At 41.8% G+C, this 20973-nt stretch overlaps 1 protein-coding gene across 1 annotated transcript in view; it reads right to left on the reverse strand.

Annotated features, from left to right (window-relative positions):
• Window positions 1–245: 245 nt before the first annotated feature.
• LOC124271452 (neurobeachin-like protein 1) overlaps window positions 246–20973 on the reverse strand; it is a 74692-nt gene continuing 53964 nt past the window's right edge. The window contains 19 exon segments of the mRNA XM_046706612.1: window positions 246–3408; window positions 4095–4243; window positions 5010–5168; window positions 5911–6027; window positions 6738–6832; window positions 7537–7709; window positions 7875–7984; window positions 9975–10064; window positions 11200–11255; window positions 11258–11312; window positions 12591–12688; window positions 12795–12912; window positions 13797–13906; window positions 14117–14247; window positions 14995–15135; window positions 15876–16000; window positions 16124–16219; window positions 17342–17452; window positions 17995–18125. Of these exon segments, the coding sequence (XP_046562568.1) occupies window positions 3267–3408; window positions 4095–4243; window positions 5010–5168; window positions 5911–6027; window positions 6738–6832; window positions 7537–7709; window positions 7875–7984; window positions 9975–10064; window positions 11200–11255; window positions 11258–11312; window positions 12591–12688; window positions 12795–12912; window positions 13797–13906; window positions 14117–14247; window positions 14995–15135; window positions 15876–16000; window positions 16124–16219; window positions 17342–17452; window positions 17995–18125 (2207 nt within the window). The 3' untranslated portion in view covers window positions 246–3266.

Consider the following 20973-nt stretch of genomic DNA (forward strand, 5'->3'; position numbering starts at 1 on the left):
ACGACAAAATGTTTGATCATTTGGCAAAGGGATAAAATGTACAAGACCAGAGTTGCAAGATTTTACATGCTAATAATTTCAGTTATCAAGTTAGCAAACTTGCGGTTTAAAAACTAATAATAAAGAGTGCCATAGGACTGTAACTCATATTGATATACATACATGTATGTATAGTCAACAATACAAAATGTCAACAAAGCCAATGAGCATATTGTGCTGTCAGCTATCAAATATTTTCTCGAAAGTATTTACAAATATGAAACAAGTCAGCACGACAAATGTATTATTGTATAACTTAACTCTACTGCACACAAAGTTTGAAGTAATTGCGTTTTATAATTCAAAGGAGCAGGAAGTCCAACGTTTCATTTGTGCAGCGGCTTCTGAAGATTAATACTTTTTTCAACCTTATGCACATTTTGTAAAAACTAAGAGCATTGGTCAAACACAAAGGCCAGATTAAGATCCAAATTTAAAAAGTGGCAAAACCTGGAATAAGTTTTTGTGTGGACTACATCCTAAACACTTACAGTACTAATTTTCATTATGTCCTGACAAAAAATGAATGTGTAACATAAGATAAGATAAGATAGATCATTCTATATCTTTATTAACATCCATGACTTCATTACCTTTATTAGCACTTGTTGTTTACCAAGGCAGGTGAATAATGACCACAACAAATTTCAGGTTTCAGTATGATTAAAGTGCAAACTGAATTATGTTTGAAATGAAAATGAGTCAGAAATGTCTGCGGTATGGCCATAAAACTTTTCTTAATATAGTCAAAGTAGAGGCCATATTGAAATTTGGATTTGGGAATAAGCAAAGGGAACTTGGGAACAAGCAGGTGAAGCTTCATTTGTCATGTGGTTTGTAAGGACAGACACTGACAACATCACAAGCTATATCATGGAAAACCAGGCCATGACTTCCAGTCACATAAGCTAAAGAGTGACAGTTGTCACCTTTATCCAGAACATGTGGAAAAAAAATTGGACAAAAAAATATCCTTGCAAATGCAACTCTGATCTTGCACTATGAAGGACAATGGAAGGTGACAATGGAGGGTACAGGAAACATCCTTTTGGATGTCACATCACCACAGGGACATACCCTATAGTACGTTCCTGCATCAATGTCAACAGCATCATGCACATATAACCAGTCTGACTTAGCTTCATCTCTACTGCAAAAACCTCAGGTCATGGGAACCATTCATAGACATTGGCATGGACACACATGGACATGTCAGTGAAGTATGGACACAGATGAACCGTTCATGGACATCAGCATGGACACACATGGACATGTCAGTGAAGTATGGACACAGATGAACCGTTCATGGACATCAGCATGGACACACATGGACATGTCAGTGAAGTATGGACACAGATGAACCATTCATGGACATATAGCATGGACACACATGGACATGTCAGTGAAGTATGGACACAGATGAACCATTCATGGACATATAGCATGGACACACATGGACATGTCAGTGAAGTATGGACACAGATGAACCGTTCATGGACATCAGCATGGACACACATGGACATGTCAGTGAAGTATGGACACAGATGAACCATTCATGGACATATAGCATGGACACACATGGACATGTCAGTGAAGTATGGACACAGATGAACCGTTCATGGACCTAGGGATATAAACATGGACATAGGCACGCAGAACACACACATACACATGAAATCACATGACAGACTATCACTTATGTCAATATTGATGTACAGTGATTTACACTTATATTGATATTAAAACAAAATGAAATCTTTTGAAAGTTTTGCTACGATTATGTCATGAGAATTTCCTTCATTCCATTATGATTATTGCTATCATGCTTCAGGGTCAGTAAACGTAAACTTGCAGACTCATAATTCCATACTTGTAAAGACTATATGCATAAAGATTCTCATGTACAAAAGTAAATGGTCTCATGCTTAATATCAGACAAGAAGTATCACTGAAAACATATGTATCTTCTTCAACTATGTTTCTCATCGCCTTGGAAATATGTTGTGTCAGTCTACAGTGCATCAACAGAAATGCATCTAGGACAATATTATATTGCCAGAGAAATTCATATTCATTCAATTCGTCTGTCAAACCATTACAGAATCATTGTAAAGAAGTATCTACAAACATTCTAGAAAAAACAATCACATAAAAGAGAGTTGCTGTAGATCTGATCATGTCCTCTGACATGTTGAAAAGTGTAAAAAGGACACTTAGATGGAAACACATTCAAATGCTGCGTTAAACACAAAATCAGTCAACTACTCCTCTGTATACTACAGCACTGATGATGAAACATAAATAATTGTGCTTGAAGAAAAGAATTAACACAAACCTTGACTGCTTGTGGAGTTAAATGTTGTAACAGTTAACACAAACATGTTTCAGATGTTGACAGCATTACATTGTAGGAACTATTGACGACGTATATCACAAAATGGTTCTGTAAACAGCAGTCAACAGTGACATTTTCTTATCACATATTGCTGTTGGAACTAATGTTTACAACATTTTTACAAAATAAGTAGCTACAACATTTTTACAAAATCAGTAGCTATTCAGGAAACACTGTCACTTTTCTAACCACAAAGTATGCTGGTACCAACTGTTCTCTAGTCTTATTGCCTTGTTTCTATATGTGTCAGATCTCCAAACCTAGTTTTTGTCAAATGTTTGGTAAACACTGGACCTCACAAAACCTACTTGCTGTAAAACACTTTGTTAACATCAAATACCAGTAGGACCTGGTTGCTGTCAAAGCTACTTCTGACATTGTAAATTCTGGTAGCTGTCAAACATATTGCTATATTGCTAACAACTGACATCACAAAACCTGGTAGCTGTTAGGGCTACTTCTAACACCAGACATCATAAAACCTGGTTCCTATTAGAGCTACTTCTAACACCAGACATCACCAAACCTGGTTCCTGTTAGAGATACTTCTAATACTTGACATCATAAAATCTTGGTTCCTGTCAAACATATTGTTAACATTTCACATTACAAAACTGGTTTGTCTCTGGATTCTACCACAGATGTAGATTACTGACTCATATTCATTTCTGCTGATGCCATTTTGGCAACATATACTATATCTGGAACTGTTCTGTTCTTGACTACAGCATTGTCATCCACTTCTTGTGTCTGGTGTTACAAAGATAACACTCTAAAAACCAATTCAAGTTGGTTTGTTGTTAAAAGTTGGCCAGTGAAGTTCAGGCCATTGTTATCGTATTTCTGGCTTGCCTTTGGTGCCGACGATGATGAGTTTACCATCACGAAGTCCAGCAAGGATGTGACTGTTGCCGTTGGTTACAGTCAGACATTGGATGGGGACAAGCAGCTGAAGGGTAGTCAGGTTCTTCAAGCTGCAGTAGGAACATATTGTTAGTGCACAGAGTGACTCAGTGACTGAATAAGGATTAACACAACTTTGAATGAGGCATATGTTTGCCTTTAATTGTTTGCTTTGTTTCAAACTCAATTACCACTTTGGTAGAGTGAGTGAGTGAGTTTAATTTTACGCTGCACTCAGCAATATTTCAGCTACATGGCAGTGGCTGTCCCAGACAGTCCAGTGATCAATAGCATGAGCATAGACTTACACAATTGGGATACATTGATATGTGTCAACCAAGTCAGCGAGCCTGACCATGTGAGTTATTCGAATCTTACGACAAGCATGGGTTACTGGGTCAATTCTAACCCAGATCTTCATGGGTCCACCTTGGTGGAACCAATAATCATATTCTGTCATCTACCAAAAGGACACAGCACACTGAGTTGTGGCATCTCAGACATCTAAGACAAACAATTATAAGAATGGCGACCTGGAATCAGGGACTAATAAATCTGTTTTTCTTTTCAGATAAATCCAATGTCATGCTCTCAGATGCCTGCAGTGCATAATTACTTCAAAATGAACCTGCAGACAATTACAAGAAATTGCATTGTTAATTGTTAAGAAAACGTAATCCATCGTAACCTTATTTAACATGTTCAAGCCATGTCTGTTTTCTGTGAACATGAAGCTATAATTTCATGTACTACTCACCCGAACAGCTGTTTGATCATAAGATGTCCCTGGCTGTCCCCAGCCACCAGGAACTGTCCAGCCACAGCCATGTGCCCCAGTGGGTAACGCATGTCCTCTGTGAACAGGTGCTTGCCGTTCACCGAATACAGGTGCAAGGAGTAGCGTTCCTAAAACAGAGTTGTGAAGGCGAAATGAGAAACACCTGTCACCAAATAACTCTAGATGAGTAACAATGAACTACCTAGATGAGTGGAGTGGAGTATGGGCAATGAGTAAGTGAAAAAAAACATAACCTTCTTAACACCTGACGCTTGGTTCTTGACAAGAATATACCTAAAATAGCACGCATTCTGCCATGTTACTGAAAGACCAGCATCCACATACTCAAAGAGTTCCAGGGTTATCTTCCTCTGGTACTTGCAAAAACTTGTCTCAGAACTTCCGAAAAATCCTTAACATTAGATTTATGACAAAGACTCCTTGACTTTCAAGTTCAACTTTAACACTTTCCCCTACTGGTATTACACTGGAAACCATCTTCACAAACATCACTGCACCACTGACAATATGACAGAATATGTGGCAATATTCACATATAATTGTATTGCACCTGGATACTATTTGTAAAGCAAGAAAATAACCTGACCCCCTTTACAAAAACAATATCATAACTACAAAACACACTTGGATGACATTGACTTATATGCCAAATGCCAGAACTATCCAATATCCTGTTCAAACAGGTGCTAACCAGACAGTATCTGTGCTGTGGATACATGGACCTGTTATACCAGCTGCTAACTCGGCCACTATCTGTTCTGTGGACGTTCAGGCATTAGAAGCTTTCTGTAGCCTCAGGGAAAACCAGTACAGTTACAACAAAGTTGTAACAAATTATACCCTGAAACTCCATAACTCTGATATCAGACTTACCTCACATGTGGAGGTGTACTCTTGGCAGTACAACAGGATCTGGCCGATCTCGGACACCAGCATCAGGGGAATGGACAGGTGTGAGCCAGGGTCAGATGGAGGGCGTAGTGTCCGCATGTAATGGCCTTTCCTTACTGTGTGTATGATCACAGACCCATCCTGCATACACACAACCATCATATCATAATCAAAAATTCCAGGAATGTTTCACAAAGAAGTGAATTTTAATGAGCTGGGAATTTGTCCAACAATGATCAACATGTACAAAATATATTTTTTACCACAAAGATTTGCATTTGCCACCATAGCTAAAGTTTTTCGATAATCTGAAGAGAAATGTCCTTGTTCACAAAAAAATGTTTATAAGCTGACCAATTTTCATTAAATGGCAATTAAGTGATTGTGTGAGTTTAGTTCTACGCTGCACTCAGCAACATTCCAGCTATATGGCGGCGGTCTGTAAATAATCGAGTCTGGACCAGACAGTCCAGTGATCAGCAGCATGAGCATCGATCTGCGCAATTGGGAACCGATGACATGTGTCAACCAAAGTCAGCGAGTCTAACCACCCGATCACGTTAGTTGCCTCTTACGACAAGCATGGGTTACTGAAGATCAATATTCTAACCCGGACCTTCACAGGTCTGGCACATTAAGAGTGGGTTAAGTGAAGTTGTACACCACTACTGCAATATTCCTTCTGTATCACACCATCATGTAAATGATAAAATCTGTCATCTGAGTTATGACCACTGGATCCATGGATCCAATATTCCCCTAAACCCAAAGGGATGGCTACTGATATATAGCTTCACACAGTAAACTCATGAAATATCTAAAGCTTTAACAAATCATTCAGGTGACAATGAGAGAAACAAATTTATGTTGAACTATCCCATACCTTGGAGGCTGAGAGAGCCAAATCTAGTTCCACGGAGATATGGACTGAGGTCACCTCGGCATCATGGCCATACAGTGTCTGGATAGGCTTGTTGAACACGTTACTGCTGACCCCTCCCTGCAACACGTCACAATGGAGGTCGAATCAGTACCATCATATCTACCTACCTGAGTGCAAAGTCAGATTCACTGGAATGACTGCGGTGACAACAACAACAACAACACCACTGTGAATGAACGTATTTATTGCAATGTCTCACCCTATCATTGTAGGGCACCTCTGAACATGATTTGGTACAAATCGTGGTTGTATTACTGTGTCAACACCATGGCATATGTAACATTTTACACAATCAGGTTAGTTACTTTGAGTTAATCGTAACTGACAACAAAAGCTTTGAAAGTTCGTGAAAAGTGAAACATGCCACAAGGGTATAAGAAGTTAGAGACAAGCTAGGAAGTACATCAATTATGAAAGTCTCCAATGTCTGCCATAAGCGTGGCAATATTCCAGTGTTTCAGTGAGTGAGTTTAAGACCGCTTTTTACAATATTCCAGCAACATCACGGCGGGGGACACCAGAAATGTTCTTCACACATTGTACCCATGTGAGGAATGGAACCCAGGTCTTCGGCGTGATGAGCCAACGCTTTAACCACTGGGCTACCCCACCTCCCCCGTGGTGTTCAGAAAACCAACTGCAGCTGCAGAGGCAATGATGATGAAGTCCAAGCAAAGGCGTTAAACACCACCTATTGACATTATATTGCTTAATAAATATGAGACTAGACATATCTCAATCTCGCTATAGACAAAATGATGACTTACCTGCTGCAGAATCTCCCAGATCATGCAGGTTGTGTCCCTAGAACCAGTGATTAGATGATTTCCACAGTAGTCAAGGGCCAAACATGTCACAATATCTGAAATATGCAGTGTCAAGGACTTAACGCAGTGTTCAGAAGGGTCATAATTGTATTTAACCTGGGTTAAACCCATGAGTTTGGTGATACAGTTGTGGTGAGTTCAAAGAGCACAGGTCACAAATCAGTTGAAGTTAGGCGACAATGGTGGCAAGGAGTCAATGGATGGGTGACCATAATCTAAGTCAATTAAATTATCAGAGGGTTTCTAGTCCTGCACCACAATAAAGCCTCTGTTCACCCAGCAGTGAATGGATACCCGGAGGGATGAGATGTTCAAATGACTGTTAACCTTATAGCACCTCACAGGCAGCTTGGGTTGTAGCACACTGAGCCAATGACAAGGGTAATAATGTTTGGGTTTTGAGCAAACACCATGTGGGTGGAAGTCATATACAACTCAATATAAGTACACACATTATTACAAGTATTCTTTAAGGTCATAATCATTGTCAATCTTGGTGACAGAGGGTTTTTACCAAGGTCATTACCATGAAAATCAACATAGAGTGAGAGAGTGAGTTGAGTTTAACGCAGCTATGAACAGTACACCGGAATGACTTGAGCAATTTTCACACAGAGTATGCTATGAACAGTACACCGGAATGACTTCCAGGAGCAATTTCACATCACACAGAGTATGCATACAGTTGTAATCCATATTATGTCAACCATAAATGCATGACCATGTTCTCAAATCTTACCGATGTGTCTGACAATATGGTTGATCCGCTTAGCTTTCCCGAGATGGTAGACCTGTAGGCTGTTGTCCCAGTATCCCACACTGAACAACAGCTTAGCATCATGTGACACAGCAAACAACTTTGGGACAACTCGTATACCAGGAGCAAATGGACCTCCAACTCTCTTCTTGGTTCTGTTGGAGAGAAGCAAAATGTCACAGAGCAATCAGACAGTCACAGAACATACTTATGGTCTCAGAATATTCAGAAATTCCTGGAAAGGCATTCATTTACTAATGCACCATGGAGAAAGATGTACATTCATTCAAAATCTAATCTATCATTTTTCTATCACTCACTTGGCATTGAACATGGACGGATCTTTCTCAAATGTGTAATAGTTGGAGATGGACTTGTCAAATGGCAGCCAGCCATGGATGCCAATTATGCCATTTTCCGTCACTGTAATCTGTAAAATTGGAGAAAACATGAGCAAATAATGAGATGATCTGGGAAATAAAAGACATTTATTGCTATTCATAGTCATATATTGAGTCATCAAATCCATGTCATGACTAACATGTAATTGTCTAGGGAGCAAGTACCAAGTTGGGACATATTTTGTTGTTTCACACTGGCTTCTGTAGTATTCATGCTGCATCATGGTAGGGGGGTTTACCATTGAGTGAGTGAGTTAAGTTCTGCACCACAGTCAGCAATACTCCAGCTATATGGCGGTGGTCTGTCAATAATTGAGACTGGAAGGTATACCAGTGAAGATCCAGGTTGGAATTGGTCTTCAGCAAACCGAGCTTGTCGTAACAGGCGACTAGAGGAATCAGTTGGCCAGGCTCAATGACTTGGTAGACACGTCATTGTATCGCAATTGCATAGATCAATGTTCATGATGTTGACCACTGGATTGTCTGGTCCAGACTCGATCATATAGCTGGAATATTGCTGAGTGTGGCATCAAACAACAAACAAACAGCTGTATCCTGGTGAACAGTGATCAAATATAGTGTGTGCCAGATACCCAAGTGGTCAACATAATGAGCAACATCACTTTGCTCTTATGATATATACTCCTCACAAAAAGTTAAGCAACACAAATTTTTAGACTCATTACATTTTCATTTATTGAAATTGCAAATCATGGAATGATGCAATAGAAAGGTGAAACATATGTACACATGATTAACAAAATGAAATGAAATGGTATTGAGCAATCATAGACTTACAAATCATCAAAAGCATGTACCCGTGACACAGTCATGGAAAATGTGCTCCATTGATGGAGCAAAATGTTAACATTAAGGTTCAAGTCAGTTTTTTTTATAGTGAGGCAGTGTTCAGTAACGCATATGACCACTATGAGCACAAATGGGCGGGCGAGCTGGCTAAGGCGCCAGGCTAGTGATCCAGCGAGGTTAAGGTGTCGGGATCAAGCCCACCTGTGACCGGGTGTAAAAACCACGGAGTCAACTTTGTGTGCAGACTCTTTCAGTGTTGTCACAACCCCTAGTGTACAGTACACAACCCTGTGCACTTAAAAGAACCCACGAATCTGTTGGTACTTGACCAGATGGTGGCCACATGAATACGTGCAAACACCTAGTTGTGGGTACAGCAACGTGCAGTGAACATGGACAAAGTACTGTGACTACGTGTCCCAGTCCACCCAGCTGTGAATGGGTACCTCGTTAGGATGAGAAAGCCACAATAACTCAGTGCGCCTAGTGGCTGCAAGAGTTGTATACTCCCCAGGGAGTTGAGATTGATAATCGATGTGCCGTTGAGATTGACATCCAATGATCGAGGGAAAAAATACCAGCGCCTTGAGCATGCACTAGTGCGTGGATATGTGCGCCATATAAATATCCTATAATAATATATAAAAAAATAATAACATGGAGACCGTAAACATGCCTTCCAATTAAGTCCCAAGCATGTTCAAGGGGATTAAGATCAAGTGACCTTGCAGGCCAGTCCATATTTGTGATGTTGTTGATCTAAACTCTTTCTCGGGCATTATCATCCATAGATGGGAATTATCGTCCATAAAAAAGTTAGGACCCGCTTGTTGTACCAGAGGAATGATGACAGGTAGGTTTACACCGATCAGGGTGCATGTGTGAAGAGTGGAGCACATTCATGCCACACATTTTTGTATGTTTTTTCCTGAGGGTGGTTGTGATCGGGTGATGTAATCAATATTATCAGATAAATCAACTTAACAGTCACTAAAGGTTATGTATTCTTTGAATATTTACCTTTCAGTAACTTGTTGGCAAAAATCGCTATCGAAATTGATAAAGATATATCACTGAAAATACTTGTTGCTTAATTTTTTTGTGAGGAGTATAACAGGCTATCGACCCATGTTCCCATATTGTGTACATGACCTGCACTCAATGTTCTGGCTAAATTGGATGACAAAGACTGTGTTTAAGTCTCACCATGTTGTCTGGCATCCCATGCTGAATGATGGATCGGAACTGACTGCGAGGTATGTTCACATACACCATCGGGTCCTGGTCGTTGGATACCTGCAACAGACAATCAGAATTCATTATACATGTGGAAGTTACACAGCCTATCTTGCTGAGATCACATTGTTTGTTTTCAGCATAAACATTGACAAATCCTCCTAAGGAGCCACATCAGGTGGGAGCCACATCAGGTGGAATACTGACAGAAAGATCTCAATAAATGAGCCCATCCGATGTGAGGTTTCTAAATGATTTGGCATAATTTCTTTTCCACTTTGACTTGGAACTTGTTGGTATTCGTATCAATTAGAAACACACATGTACACCTTTAAATGTATATTGTAGCTTTTGAACTCAGAAACAACAAGGTTCATCTTACCTCACACATAAATGTCGCTTTCTGATTGGCTGAGAGCTCTTCTATTTTTTTCAATGTACCCTGCTTACAAGCCAGTAACATTTCAATGTACCCCGCATTGGGTACTTCGTGGTAGTAATTCTTTATCTCGAATAACACTGAATCAAGTATGATGAACGGAAATTACTGATGTTTTGCGAATGCAAATCGTTGGAAAGGGAGATAACTCTAAATCTGTTTTTCTTGTCAGCAAAATCTAGCGATGGCTACAAAAAGATTTGTACCCGTGCTTCAATCAATCCAAAATTAACATTAAGGTGTTTGGTAAGATAAATTCCCGGGCTCAGGGAACATAAACAAACATCGAGGGTACATCAACCCATGCCCCCCTTGTGACCAGTGAACAACTTATAGTATAAAATATTCTGAACAAAATACTGTGGCGTTATTGTTATTCCATTTTGTTTTACCCTCCCATTCATGTTCATTTTTAGGCATAAATATTGAAGATTGGGTGTACTGGATGATTTGCTAGTTCTATAAGAGAATGGGCTGATTGACCCAATCTCCCTCCTTTGTTTGAGTTTCACATAGAATAAGAAAATTATCAGAGTAAAAGATCTGATTTTCAAGAAAATGTCTCAGTCAACTCAACACACGTTTCTAATGAAACAGTGAACAGTTGCAAATGTTTTCATCAATGGATCCTCATACTGCTATACAAATTCCCCCTCAGTTTTCTGGACAACCGAGCCACTGACTACATCAGTATTTCTGATTACTGTCCCTCACACTGCACTCAAAGTTAAAGTTGGGAACTTCCTGCAGACTCACCTCCACAAAGAAAGGTTTCAGTTGTGACAGAAAATTGAAAATGCTGAGTGGTCTCCCAGTTTTGCTGCCCTGGTAACAGCATCATCAAGAGCTAGTCTTCTTGGATGGGGTTCCTGGAAATGGAACAGTTTCCTGGTGTCGATTCTATCAAGGTACTGACTTCGTTACCATAAGGAACCGTTCATAATTTATGACTAAGGGGGTGATGATGACTTTTATGGAGTAGCATGTACAATGTGAATGCCCCCTCCTAAAATAAGTGACTCCTCTGCATGCCATGTACAAAATTACTGACCTCCCCCAAGTACATCTGTACAAAACTGATGACCCCCTACCTCCCCATAACAAAGTAGGTAACACCCCACACCCTGACCCACCACTTAAAAATCATCATCACTCCCCCTCGCCATCCATTATGAACGATTTGATGATTTTCTTGATTCTGGCAAACTTTCATTACTGATAATATGTTGATTTTATACAGTGTAACTTACACATCAAAAGCTTCATGATGTATGACTACTCAAAATGGTCTTGTAGGAACAAATGTAAATTCCTTCATACCCTATGAAATATGAAGTTAACATCTGATATATCTGATCGTTGTCACTTGACCACAGACAGTGTACAGAGCTACAAAATCTGATCCACATCATCCATTCACAGTCAATATACAGAGCTACAAAATCTGATCCACATCATCCGTTCACAGTCAATATACAGAGCTACAAAATCTGATCCACATCATCCGTTCACAGTCAATATACAGAGCTACAAAATCTGATCCACATCATCCGTTCACAGTCAATATACAGAGCTACAAAATCTGATCCACATCAATTCACAGTCAATATACAGAGATCCGTTCATCATCAATATACAGAGCTACAAAATCTGATCCACATCATCCGTTCACAGTCAATATACAGAGCTACAAAATCTGATCCACATCATCCGTTCACAGTCAATATACAGAGCTACAAAATCTGATCCACATTATCCGTTCACTGTCAATATACAGAGCTACAAAATCTGATCCACATTATCCGTTCACAGTCAATATACAGAGCTACAAAATCTGATCCACATTATCCGTTCAGTCAATATACAGAGCTACAAAATCTGATCCACATTATCCGTTCACAGTCAATATACAGAGCTACAAAATCTGATCCACATCATCCGTTCACAGTCAATATACAGAGCCACAAAATCTGATCCACATCATCCGTTCACAGTCAATATACAGAGCCACAAAATCTGATCCATATCATCCGTTCACAGTCAATATACAGAGCTACAAAATCTGATCCACATCATCCGTTCACAGTCAATATACAGAGCTACAATATCCGACCTCAATCTTTGCAGTTAGTTCAGTAATGACCGACCTTGAGCAACTGTGTCGGTGTCTGGCCGAAGTTGTTGATCATGCCTTCCAGGGCTTTCCTCTCCTTCTCATTCTCAATGGCGTCCAGGTCCACAGCTCCTGCAGCACACAACATACACTAGAATCGTGACTAGCAGTGCATCAGATTATATGACCTAACAGTCTGATCTACCTAGGCTGCCTGAGCCGTATACTTGGAACTAACCTTCATAGGTGCAGTAGTAGAAGACATTGAGGGCATCCACAGCAGCTGGGCCTTTCTGCTTGTAACCGAATATCAGGTCAATCCAGTGATGGAGGTTCCTGGACACAAACTCAGACTCCTGGAAATACAAAACCACAAGGACTCCATTAGAGATAGTCAAACAAATATGAATTTGTATATCCTCGTATTATAGGTTTTTGGACACTTAAGAAACATTCGTTGTTATCTTTCTAATCACATGAATGACTAGAAAACATCTCCCTAACTTAATAAGAAAACTTTTCCCAAAACACAAGCAATCGTTCAAGAATTTACAATGTCTGTGTGATGCAACATCCTTGTTATAACCTGGGAAAACACTGGTGTCCGAAAAACCTATGATCTGATGATATTCATGGTAATAGTATACACAAGATGTCTGCAATGGGATAACAAATACCTCATATAAATATTCATGATATTACATCTTATCCCGGCACAAGTCTCATTCCTGCCCTCCATCCCAAGGCAAGAAGGGAAGCGAGCGATCAAAGACAGATAACTGATTGGCAACCAAGGGCAACATGTATCCTGGAGGCACATTTTGGGTTCTATGATATGAATGAAGCCAAGACAAAAATGGCACAGTGTTGCACCCTGATATGAACTAACAGCATCTTGTCATCAGTTTCTCTATTGTGTGTTACACTGCCCACAATTAGGTATGACAGCTAGTCTGCTACTGCACAAGACAGTTGAAAGTTAGCTTTATGCCACTTTTAGCAAAATTCCAGCAAAATTCCAGTGGGGGACACCAGAAATGGGCTTCACACATTGTAGCAATGTTGGGAATTGAACCCAGGTCTTTGGCGTGACAACCAAACGTTTTAACATGTTTATAGAGAAGGGTTTTGGGTTTTAACCACTAGGCGACCCCACCTAGAACTGGCTGTTTTCTCTCAACCATGAACGATTAGTAATAAAAATAAATGGCCTTTTACTAATCAGTACAGCTGAACGTACCAGAGCCTCCCTGTGTAGGTTGATGAACTCCTCTGGTGTGGAAGCCCAGGGTGGCAGGAGCACATCCCCCACTCCCTCCTTTGTCAGCTGCAGGCGACCCAAGTCAAACCCTGGGAGACATAAAAAATTTGATTTTTATTTCACAGATCCAAGATTCAAGGTTGGATCGATTTCTGACAATTCATCAACAAATAAGAGAGGGCCTGAGTATGACACATTGAGTGAGTGAGAGAGTGCTGATGTTGAAGTATACATCACCATGGCATTGAATGCTTTAATCAGTACCTCAGTTTCCACTACAATGCTACAAATCAACTCACCATCTGAGTTTATAAGGAACTCCGGTAGGTAGAAGAACTCTGGAATGAGTTCTTTGACATCGTTGGGGTTTTCATACAGTGACTGCCAACTGCCTGGGATAGAGTGAAACTGTCGATCTGCCACGTCAAATCTGCAACAGAAACATCTCCTAAATAACAAGCTTTTTGTGAAGACAGATGAACAAAAACTTGCTTTAGAAGCAACACACGCTAAAATGTCATCAAACATAATGATATTTAAAGGATACTTTTCATATAGAGCACATATCCACACACTAGTGCATTCTCAAGGCGCTGGTATTTTTTCCCTCGGTCATTGGATGTCAATCTCAACGACACATCTTATTATCAAGATCAACTCCCTGGGGATCATACAACTCTTGCTGCCACTAGGCGCAACAAGTTATTGCGGCTTTCCCATCCTTACGGGGTACCCATTCACAGCTGGGTGGACTGGGACACATAGTCACAGTACTTTGTCCAAGTTTACTGCACGTTGCTGTACCCACAACTAGGTGTTTGCACGTATTCATGTGACCACCATCTGGTCATATACCAACAGATTCGTGGGTTCTTTTAAGTGCACAGGGTTGTGTACTGTACACTAGGGCTTGTGACAACACTGAAAGAGTTTGCACACAAAGTTGACTCCAAGGTTTTTACACCCGTTTACAGGTGGGCTCGATCCCGGCACCTCATGCCCGCTAGATCACTAGCCTGGCGCCTTAGCCAGCTCCCACCACCACGCCCTGTAAGGTGTAATTCAGTGGGACTCTGAATAAAGAAAAACCAAAGGAAACAAATACTACTGAATGTGATAACAATATGGCCATGATGAACATTTTGGGATGTGAGACAAAGTACATATTCAGACTCACTTGCCACTCTGCAGCTGTATGTGCAGCGAGGTGAACGGCTCCATCCTCACCATGTAGTGCATCACGCTCGCGGCATTGGAGTAGTGGGTGCCGTAGTGGAACTTCTCTATGTTACCTGTTGGGTCCTCAAAGGTTTCATACCTGTCAACAAATACAGAACATACAGCTAACATAAACAGCACATACAGTCAAAACACCGAGAAAATACTGTCTAGACACTGAATAGTCAAATCACAGATGTGGTATTCATGATGAAGTTAATGCTCAGTGAGTTGGATCTAGGCTGGATTCAGCAGTATTTTAGTCATAATATGTGACACCTTAATGTAGGAGGTGAGCTGAGGTGAGGTGAAATTGGGTTTAACGTCGTGCTTGAGAATATTTCACTCATGTGACGACGTGCATGCGTGTGTATGTGCGGCTGCTTGTACTAGCCCAAACTGAAGCTGGTTTTATAGTGCTAGCCCACTGAGATACCATGCCGCAGTGAAGCATGAATACCCCACTCAGACACATTATACTGACTCCGAGCCGACCAGTCCTTGTTGTACCCATTAATGCCGAGAGCCAGGCAGGGACCAACAAGTACCATATTTTAACGTCTTTTGGTATGACGCGGCTTAATGTAGGAAGCCAACCCAGTGATGCATGTCAGATGTTTAACATGATGAGCATGGCAAACAATGCTGCTGAAAACCAAAAACCAAAACAAAGTAAATCTGGGATTCCAATCAGCAGATCCTGTTACACAACACAACACAGAATCAGGCTCAGACACTCACACTCACACTCACATATCTCAGTTATGACGACATGAAATAGAATCAGATACTAATAATACTGTATGTCGTAGTCAAAGTTTTGCATTCTAAATAGCTCACTTTTCTCTGACTTCATGCTCGTTCTTGGGGTTAATGACCCCCATTGGTTTGCTCAGGTCACGGTACACTTTCGGGTTCTCGAGGTCAAGGGTGGGAGATGTGTAGTCACGTAGGATCCAAGGGAACTGAAAGTTATAAATAGAAAGTTTTACATCCCGCAATCATGATGGCCATCTGAAGACTACAGAACAAATAGACCTGCAGATTAAAGGACAAATACATCTGAACATCACGGAACAAACGCTTACCACAGGATACTGGCTGAGGTCGTTGTAGGTCCGACCTGCGATTGTATTCAGCTGCATCAGATACTCAAAGTTGGATATCTCTCTCTGAACCCATTTCTGAAGAATAAAGACACACAAGTGTCAACAATGACAGCAGAAGTAACATGGGAAACCATAGAGTGAGTGAGTGAGTGAGTTTAATTTTACGCCACACTCAGCAATATTCCAACCAGTGTGCGAAATGGTTTCCAAATTTTGCAAGCCAGATGGGCTAGCTATGCCTGAAAGTTATTAGCCCACAAAATTATTCCCTGGCCTGAAATTTGAATGTAGACACGGGTTTCATCATTAAGCTGCTAATATGATGAACATTTTATCAGGCCATAATCTTGCATGATTTAAAAGTGTATTATAACTTAATGAGTCTGAGAGAGTGATATACATGTATTTACAAAATGACCCCTTGAAAATATATTCACTAGCCAGTTGGGCCAGTGACTGTGGAGATTTACTGGCCCGACTGGATTTTTACTAGCCACGGGCTAGCGGGCCAGTGGATATTTCGCACACTGATTCCAACTATCAACAGCATGAACATCAATCTACCCAATTGGGATACGATGACATGTGCCAACCCATGTCAGCAAGCTAGACCACCCGATCCCATTAATCGCCTCTTCCGACAAGCATAGGTTACTGAAGGTCAATTCTAGCCCGGATCTTCACAGGTGGGACACCACAGAACAAACTGAGTCACAAACCATTTTATCTTAAGTTGTATTATTTAAACTTAACAAACTAATGTGAAACCTTATCTGTTTTCATTAATCTGACAAAACAAATGTTCAGGTTAATCATGTAATTTTACATAACAAGCTCTCTTCATAACCATGAGATGCACAGCTTAGCAGTGTGCATGCAGAGGGAAGTAACTATATGACTTTATCGGATCTCGTTATTTACAGTATTGCAGCATTCCACAGCTGTGGTCACGTGTTAGAGACAAATGTACCCATTCATATTTTCTAAATGCAAATAAAACAGGAGCATGCAGCATAATTCATGATGATGCAATGGTGCCTGAGAACTGAGATGTTTTTTCAGCCTTACAAATAGCTTCACATACTTGCCACACTTCACATACAGTAACAACAGACCTCTTTAAGATGTCATGTTTATAGAGAAGGACATTGGGTTTAGGATCAGGATTGACTTAATGCCATCTCCTAACAGACTTACCTGTGTCAGGCCTGAAGCCTTGAGGAGTTCCGCTGGGGAACGAGTGCCGTAGTAGCTCAGGTTGGATGGACGGAGGCTCAGGATACGACTATAGATCTTGTTTCTTACTTGCTGTAGCAAAGGTATAATAGACAAATGAAACATATGTACATTGCAAAGTCAAAAGTCGACACAACATATGTGTGTAAGCCTTTCTTTGTGGAGTATATTATTCAAGGAAACATATATAAATCAACATATACTGAGGGAAATAAGTTAGGGAACACATGACAGAACAAGTGTTACTTTATTCTTTGCCAGGTTTCTTCACAAGCTTTGTATTGCACTGTTGGTGAAAATCTGAGAATAAATAAATGAACACTGTTCCCTTGTTTCCTGCCGTATATGTTAAGGTAATATGAACACTGCTTCACTGGAAACTGTACCATCTGGATCAATGGGCTTTATTCTTATGTCAGTGTCAAACAATATTTCAGAATATTTCAGTTCAGGACATCAGGAATGGTTTTCAGACATTTTAACCATGTGAGGAATAAATCCTGCTTCTTCGGAATGCCTAGTGTTTCTAATTAACATCAAAATTCATGAAGGGCATCTATGAATCATGTAACAAGAAAGACACTATAGCTGAACAAAAACACTAAAATATTCACTTTGTTTGGTAGATTGATGAAGTAGTTAGTCTGGTCAATGAGGAACATCTCTAGAGCCGAGCGCCGAAGGTTGTATCTGCGGAAGTGGATCTCCCTCAACTCAGACAGAGCCCACTTGAAGTCTTCCCCTCCTGCACAGAGCAAGGTTACATCCATACCAACAAAGACAGACAAATATAAATTCTGGGGCTCAAATACGGCATTACCAGATGATGAAAGACTGTACAGTAATGCTTAAAGTGGATTAAGCTAATTCATATTTGCTATCCTCAAAGTCTGTGATGCTGTATTGCAAACTAGTTTGGTATCATGAATATCGCAATAATGGCATCAAAATTATTGCCTTATTGTTTCTGACACTCTGCAAAATTTAACCAAACCTGAAGAGGTTTTCAATTCTTTGAAGAGAGTCGTCCTTGGGGTACATATATGCATTTTCTGCGCTGAAAATGTCCTGTGACAGTTGTATCAATGTTTTAATAAAAATATTGTACAATAAATAAAATCTTTTTTATCTATTATACGGCCCCCACCTCGTCGAGTTACCTCCTGCTATGCATGCGCAGCCAACCAGGTAAGCACCTAGGCGCGTATCATCATTCCTTCTGCTGAATAAATCAGTGAACAGAATTGCGGGGAGGCGGTCGGGCCCTACCCAAGGGCGACTCTCTTCAAAGAATTGAAAACCTCTTCAGGTTTGGTTAATTCTTTCATAGAGATCGTCCTTGGGGTACATATATGCATAAACACAGACTCCCAAAGACCGGAGGCCAGGGAGGAGGAATTCTGTCAAAGTACACACAAATAGCGATCGTTAAGAATAATGTAACAGGCATGCACAATCACTCACCTGTCACATGTCCCGTTTGAGCTTCCGCGAGAGGCATGATGGGAGGGTAACAGACAGGGAGGAAAGGTATTGAGATTCGACCTCCCAGGTTAAGCATAATGAGAAGCGCACAAAGTCGCGGCGTAAACAACCCCACCCACCTTATGGTCTATCAGAGAGCACCGTGGGGAAAAACACTCACTACCGACTATAATCTCCGTAGAGAATCGAAGGAGGTAATACACCAACAGCGGACATATCAATAAAACACAATTGAAAGCAGCGTCAACTAAACCAGATAACCAAGACTCACTTTCGGTCAGGGTGGCAGGACACTGTCCACTGGAGAGAACAGAGCGGTCAAAGCTTCGAGCGATTACGTGAATGTGTATCGAGCTGATAGTGCCAGATAAAAGTGCTAGGCGGCTCAAATGGCGGCAAAGCATATCTCTTCAATGGGTAGTGCCGATGCAAAAGCTTTTGGCGTGGCTACTGCCCTGACCTGAGTGAGCCTTCAACCCCTCAGGGGAGGCTTGCCCTTAGCCTGATAGGCAGCACAAATGACCGAGACAAGCCAGCGAGACAAAGTCTGTTTGCTTGCCCGGCACCCCAGCCTTCCGCCACCGTAACAGCAGAACAGATGGGTACCGTCTGCGGATTCCTTGAGTTCATTTGATATAGACCTTGAGAGTCTTCACGGACATCCAACAGGTGAGTGCTCGTAGGAGAGGTCCCCGATGTGGAAGGCTGGGTATGAGTAGGAAGTTTGATAGAAGCTGTAACATGGAAAGCGTGATGTCGACCCCGGCGGTAAGTATCCGGGAGGCAAATACTGACACGATCTGAATGGAACACAGTCAGCGCCGGGTCTGGCGACATAGCATGTAAGTTAGCCAACCATACGCCCAGATGTTACCGCCACCAGAAATACAGCCTTCCATGTTAACAACTGAATGGAAATAGCCGATAGGCGTGATAGCGGCGGACGGACAACCAATCGAGCACAATTGACAAATCCCAAGGTGGGCTGGTTTGCCTGACAGCAGGTCGAACCTGATCAGCGCCAGCTAAAAGCGCTGCGAGAGCTGGTGCTGCACCATCGACAGGGGTGTGAAAGGTGAAAACAGCCGTGGAGTAGACGCGAATCTTCCAACCGCGAGCTTCTGCAAAAAAGCTCCAATACTCGGACTAAATCTGCAGAAAAGGGATCTGCAATCCCCTATCTGAACACCAGCGGCGCATAGCAGGACCACCTATCCTCATACTGAGCGTTTGTCGAATCCCCTACCGAAGCCAGAATTGTGTCTGCAACTGCTGCAGGAATTCCGCGTGCTTGAGGCTAGACCTGACAGAGGCCAAGCCACCCACTGAATCCTTGGATTGGGGTATGGCGCCGTTCTGAGTGAATGTCCGATCGCCAAAGGTAATAGAACAGGAGGCTGAGCCAGAAACCTGAAATTACGGAAACCAGCTCTGTGGCGGCCAAAGCGGTGCCAGTAGCACAAGCAGCCGAGCTGGCTGGAGTGGACAGCTGGGAGAGGACCAGGGGAATGAGTGGTAGCGGTGGGAGCATAGAGCACTTTGCCCGTCAATCCAGCAGGAAGGCATCGGAAGCCAACGCCCTCTGGTCGGTATCGAGAGCAGAACGCGGGTATCTGATTCGTCCCGCTGGGCGCTAAAACAGATCCACCTGGAGCGATCCGTTACAACTTCGAGAGATAACTCCGAATATCTGCCCGGTCGAGCATCCCACTTCGTCGCGGGGCCAGGATCCGGCGAGAAGGCGTCTGCTGCGCGCGTTCTCCAGCCCGGGGAGATAAACAGGGAGTACCTGACAATGCGCACTGGTCGCACCAGAGGAGAAAGTCCCGTCTCCCGAAGAGAGTGCTAGGGACACCGTGCGCCTTGCTTCAGGATATGCGTCATGGCCGTATGGTTGTCCAACTGAAGAGCGAACCACCTGGCCCTGGACATGCTCCGGGCGCTTCGAAAACCAACGCACAGCTCTCAGTTCCAACACGTTGATGTGAAGGCGGGCCGAACCCCGGACCAGAGTCTGGACACCGACAGACTGCCAGAACATCCCCAGCCCGTGAGGGGCGCATCGGTTTGAACTGTAAGAGCTGGCGTCGGGATTTCCAAAGGATCCC

This window comes from Haliotis rubra, unplaced genomic scaffold, assembly GCF_003918875.1.
Source record: "Haliotis rubra isolate DU_JTF1 unplaced genomic scaffold, ASM391887v1 Scf1026, whole genome shotgun sequence".
In the NCBI taxonomy this organism is placed as follows: domain Eukaryota; kingdom Metazoa; phylum Mollusca; class Gastropoda; order Lepetellida; family Haliotidae; genus Haliotis; species Haliotis rubra.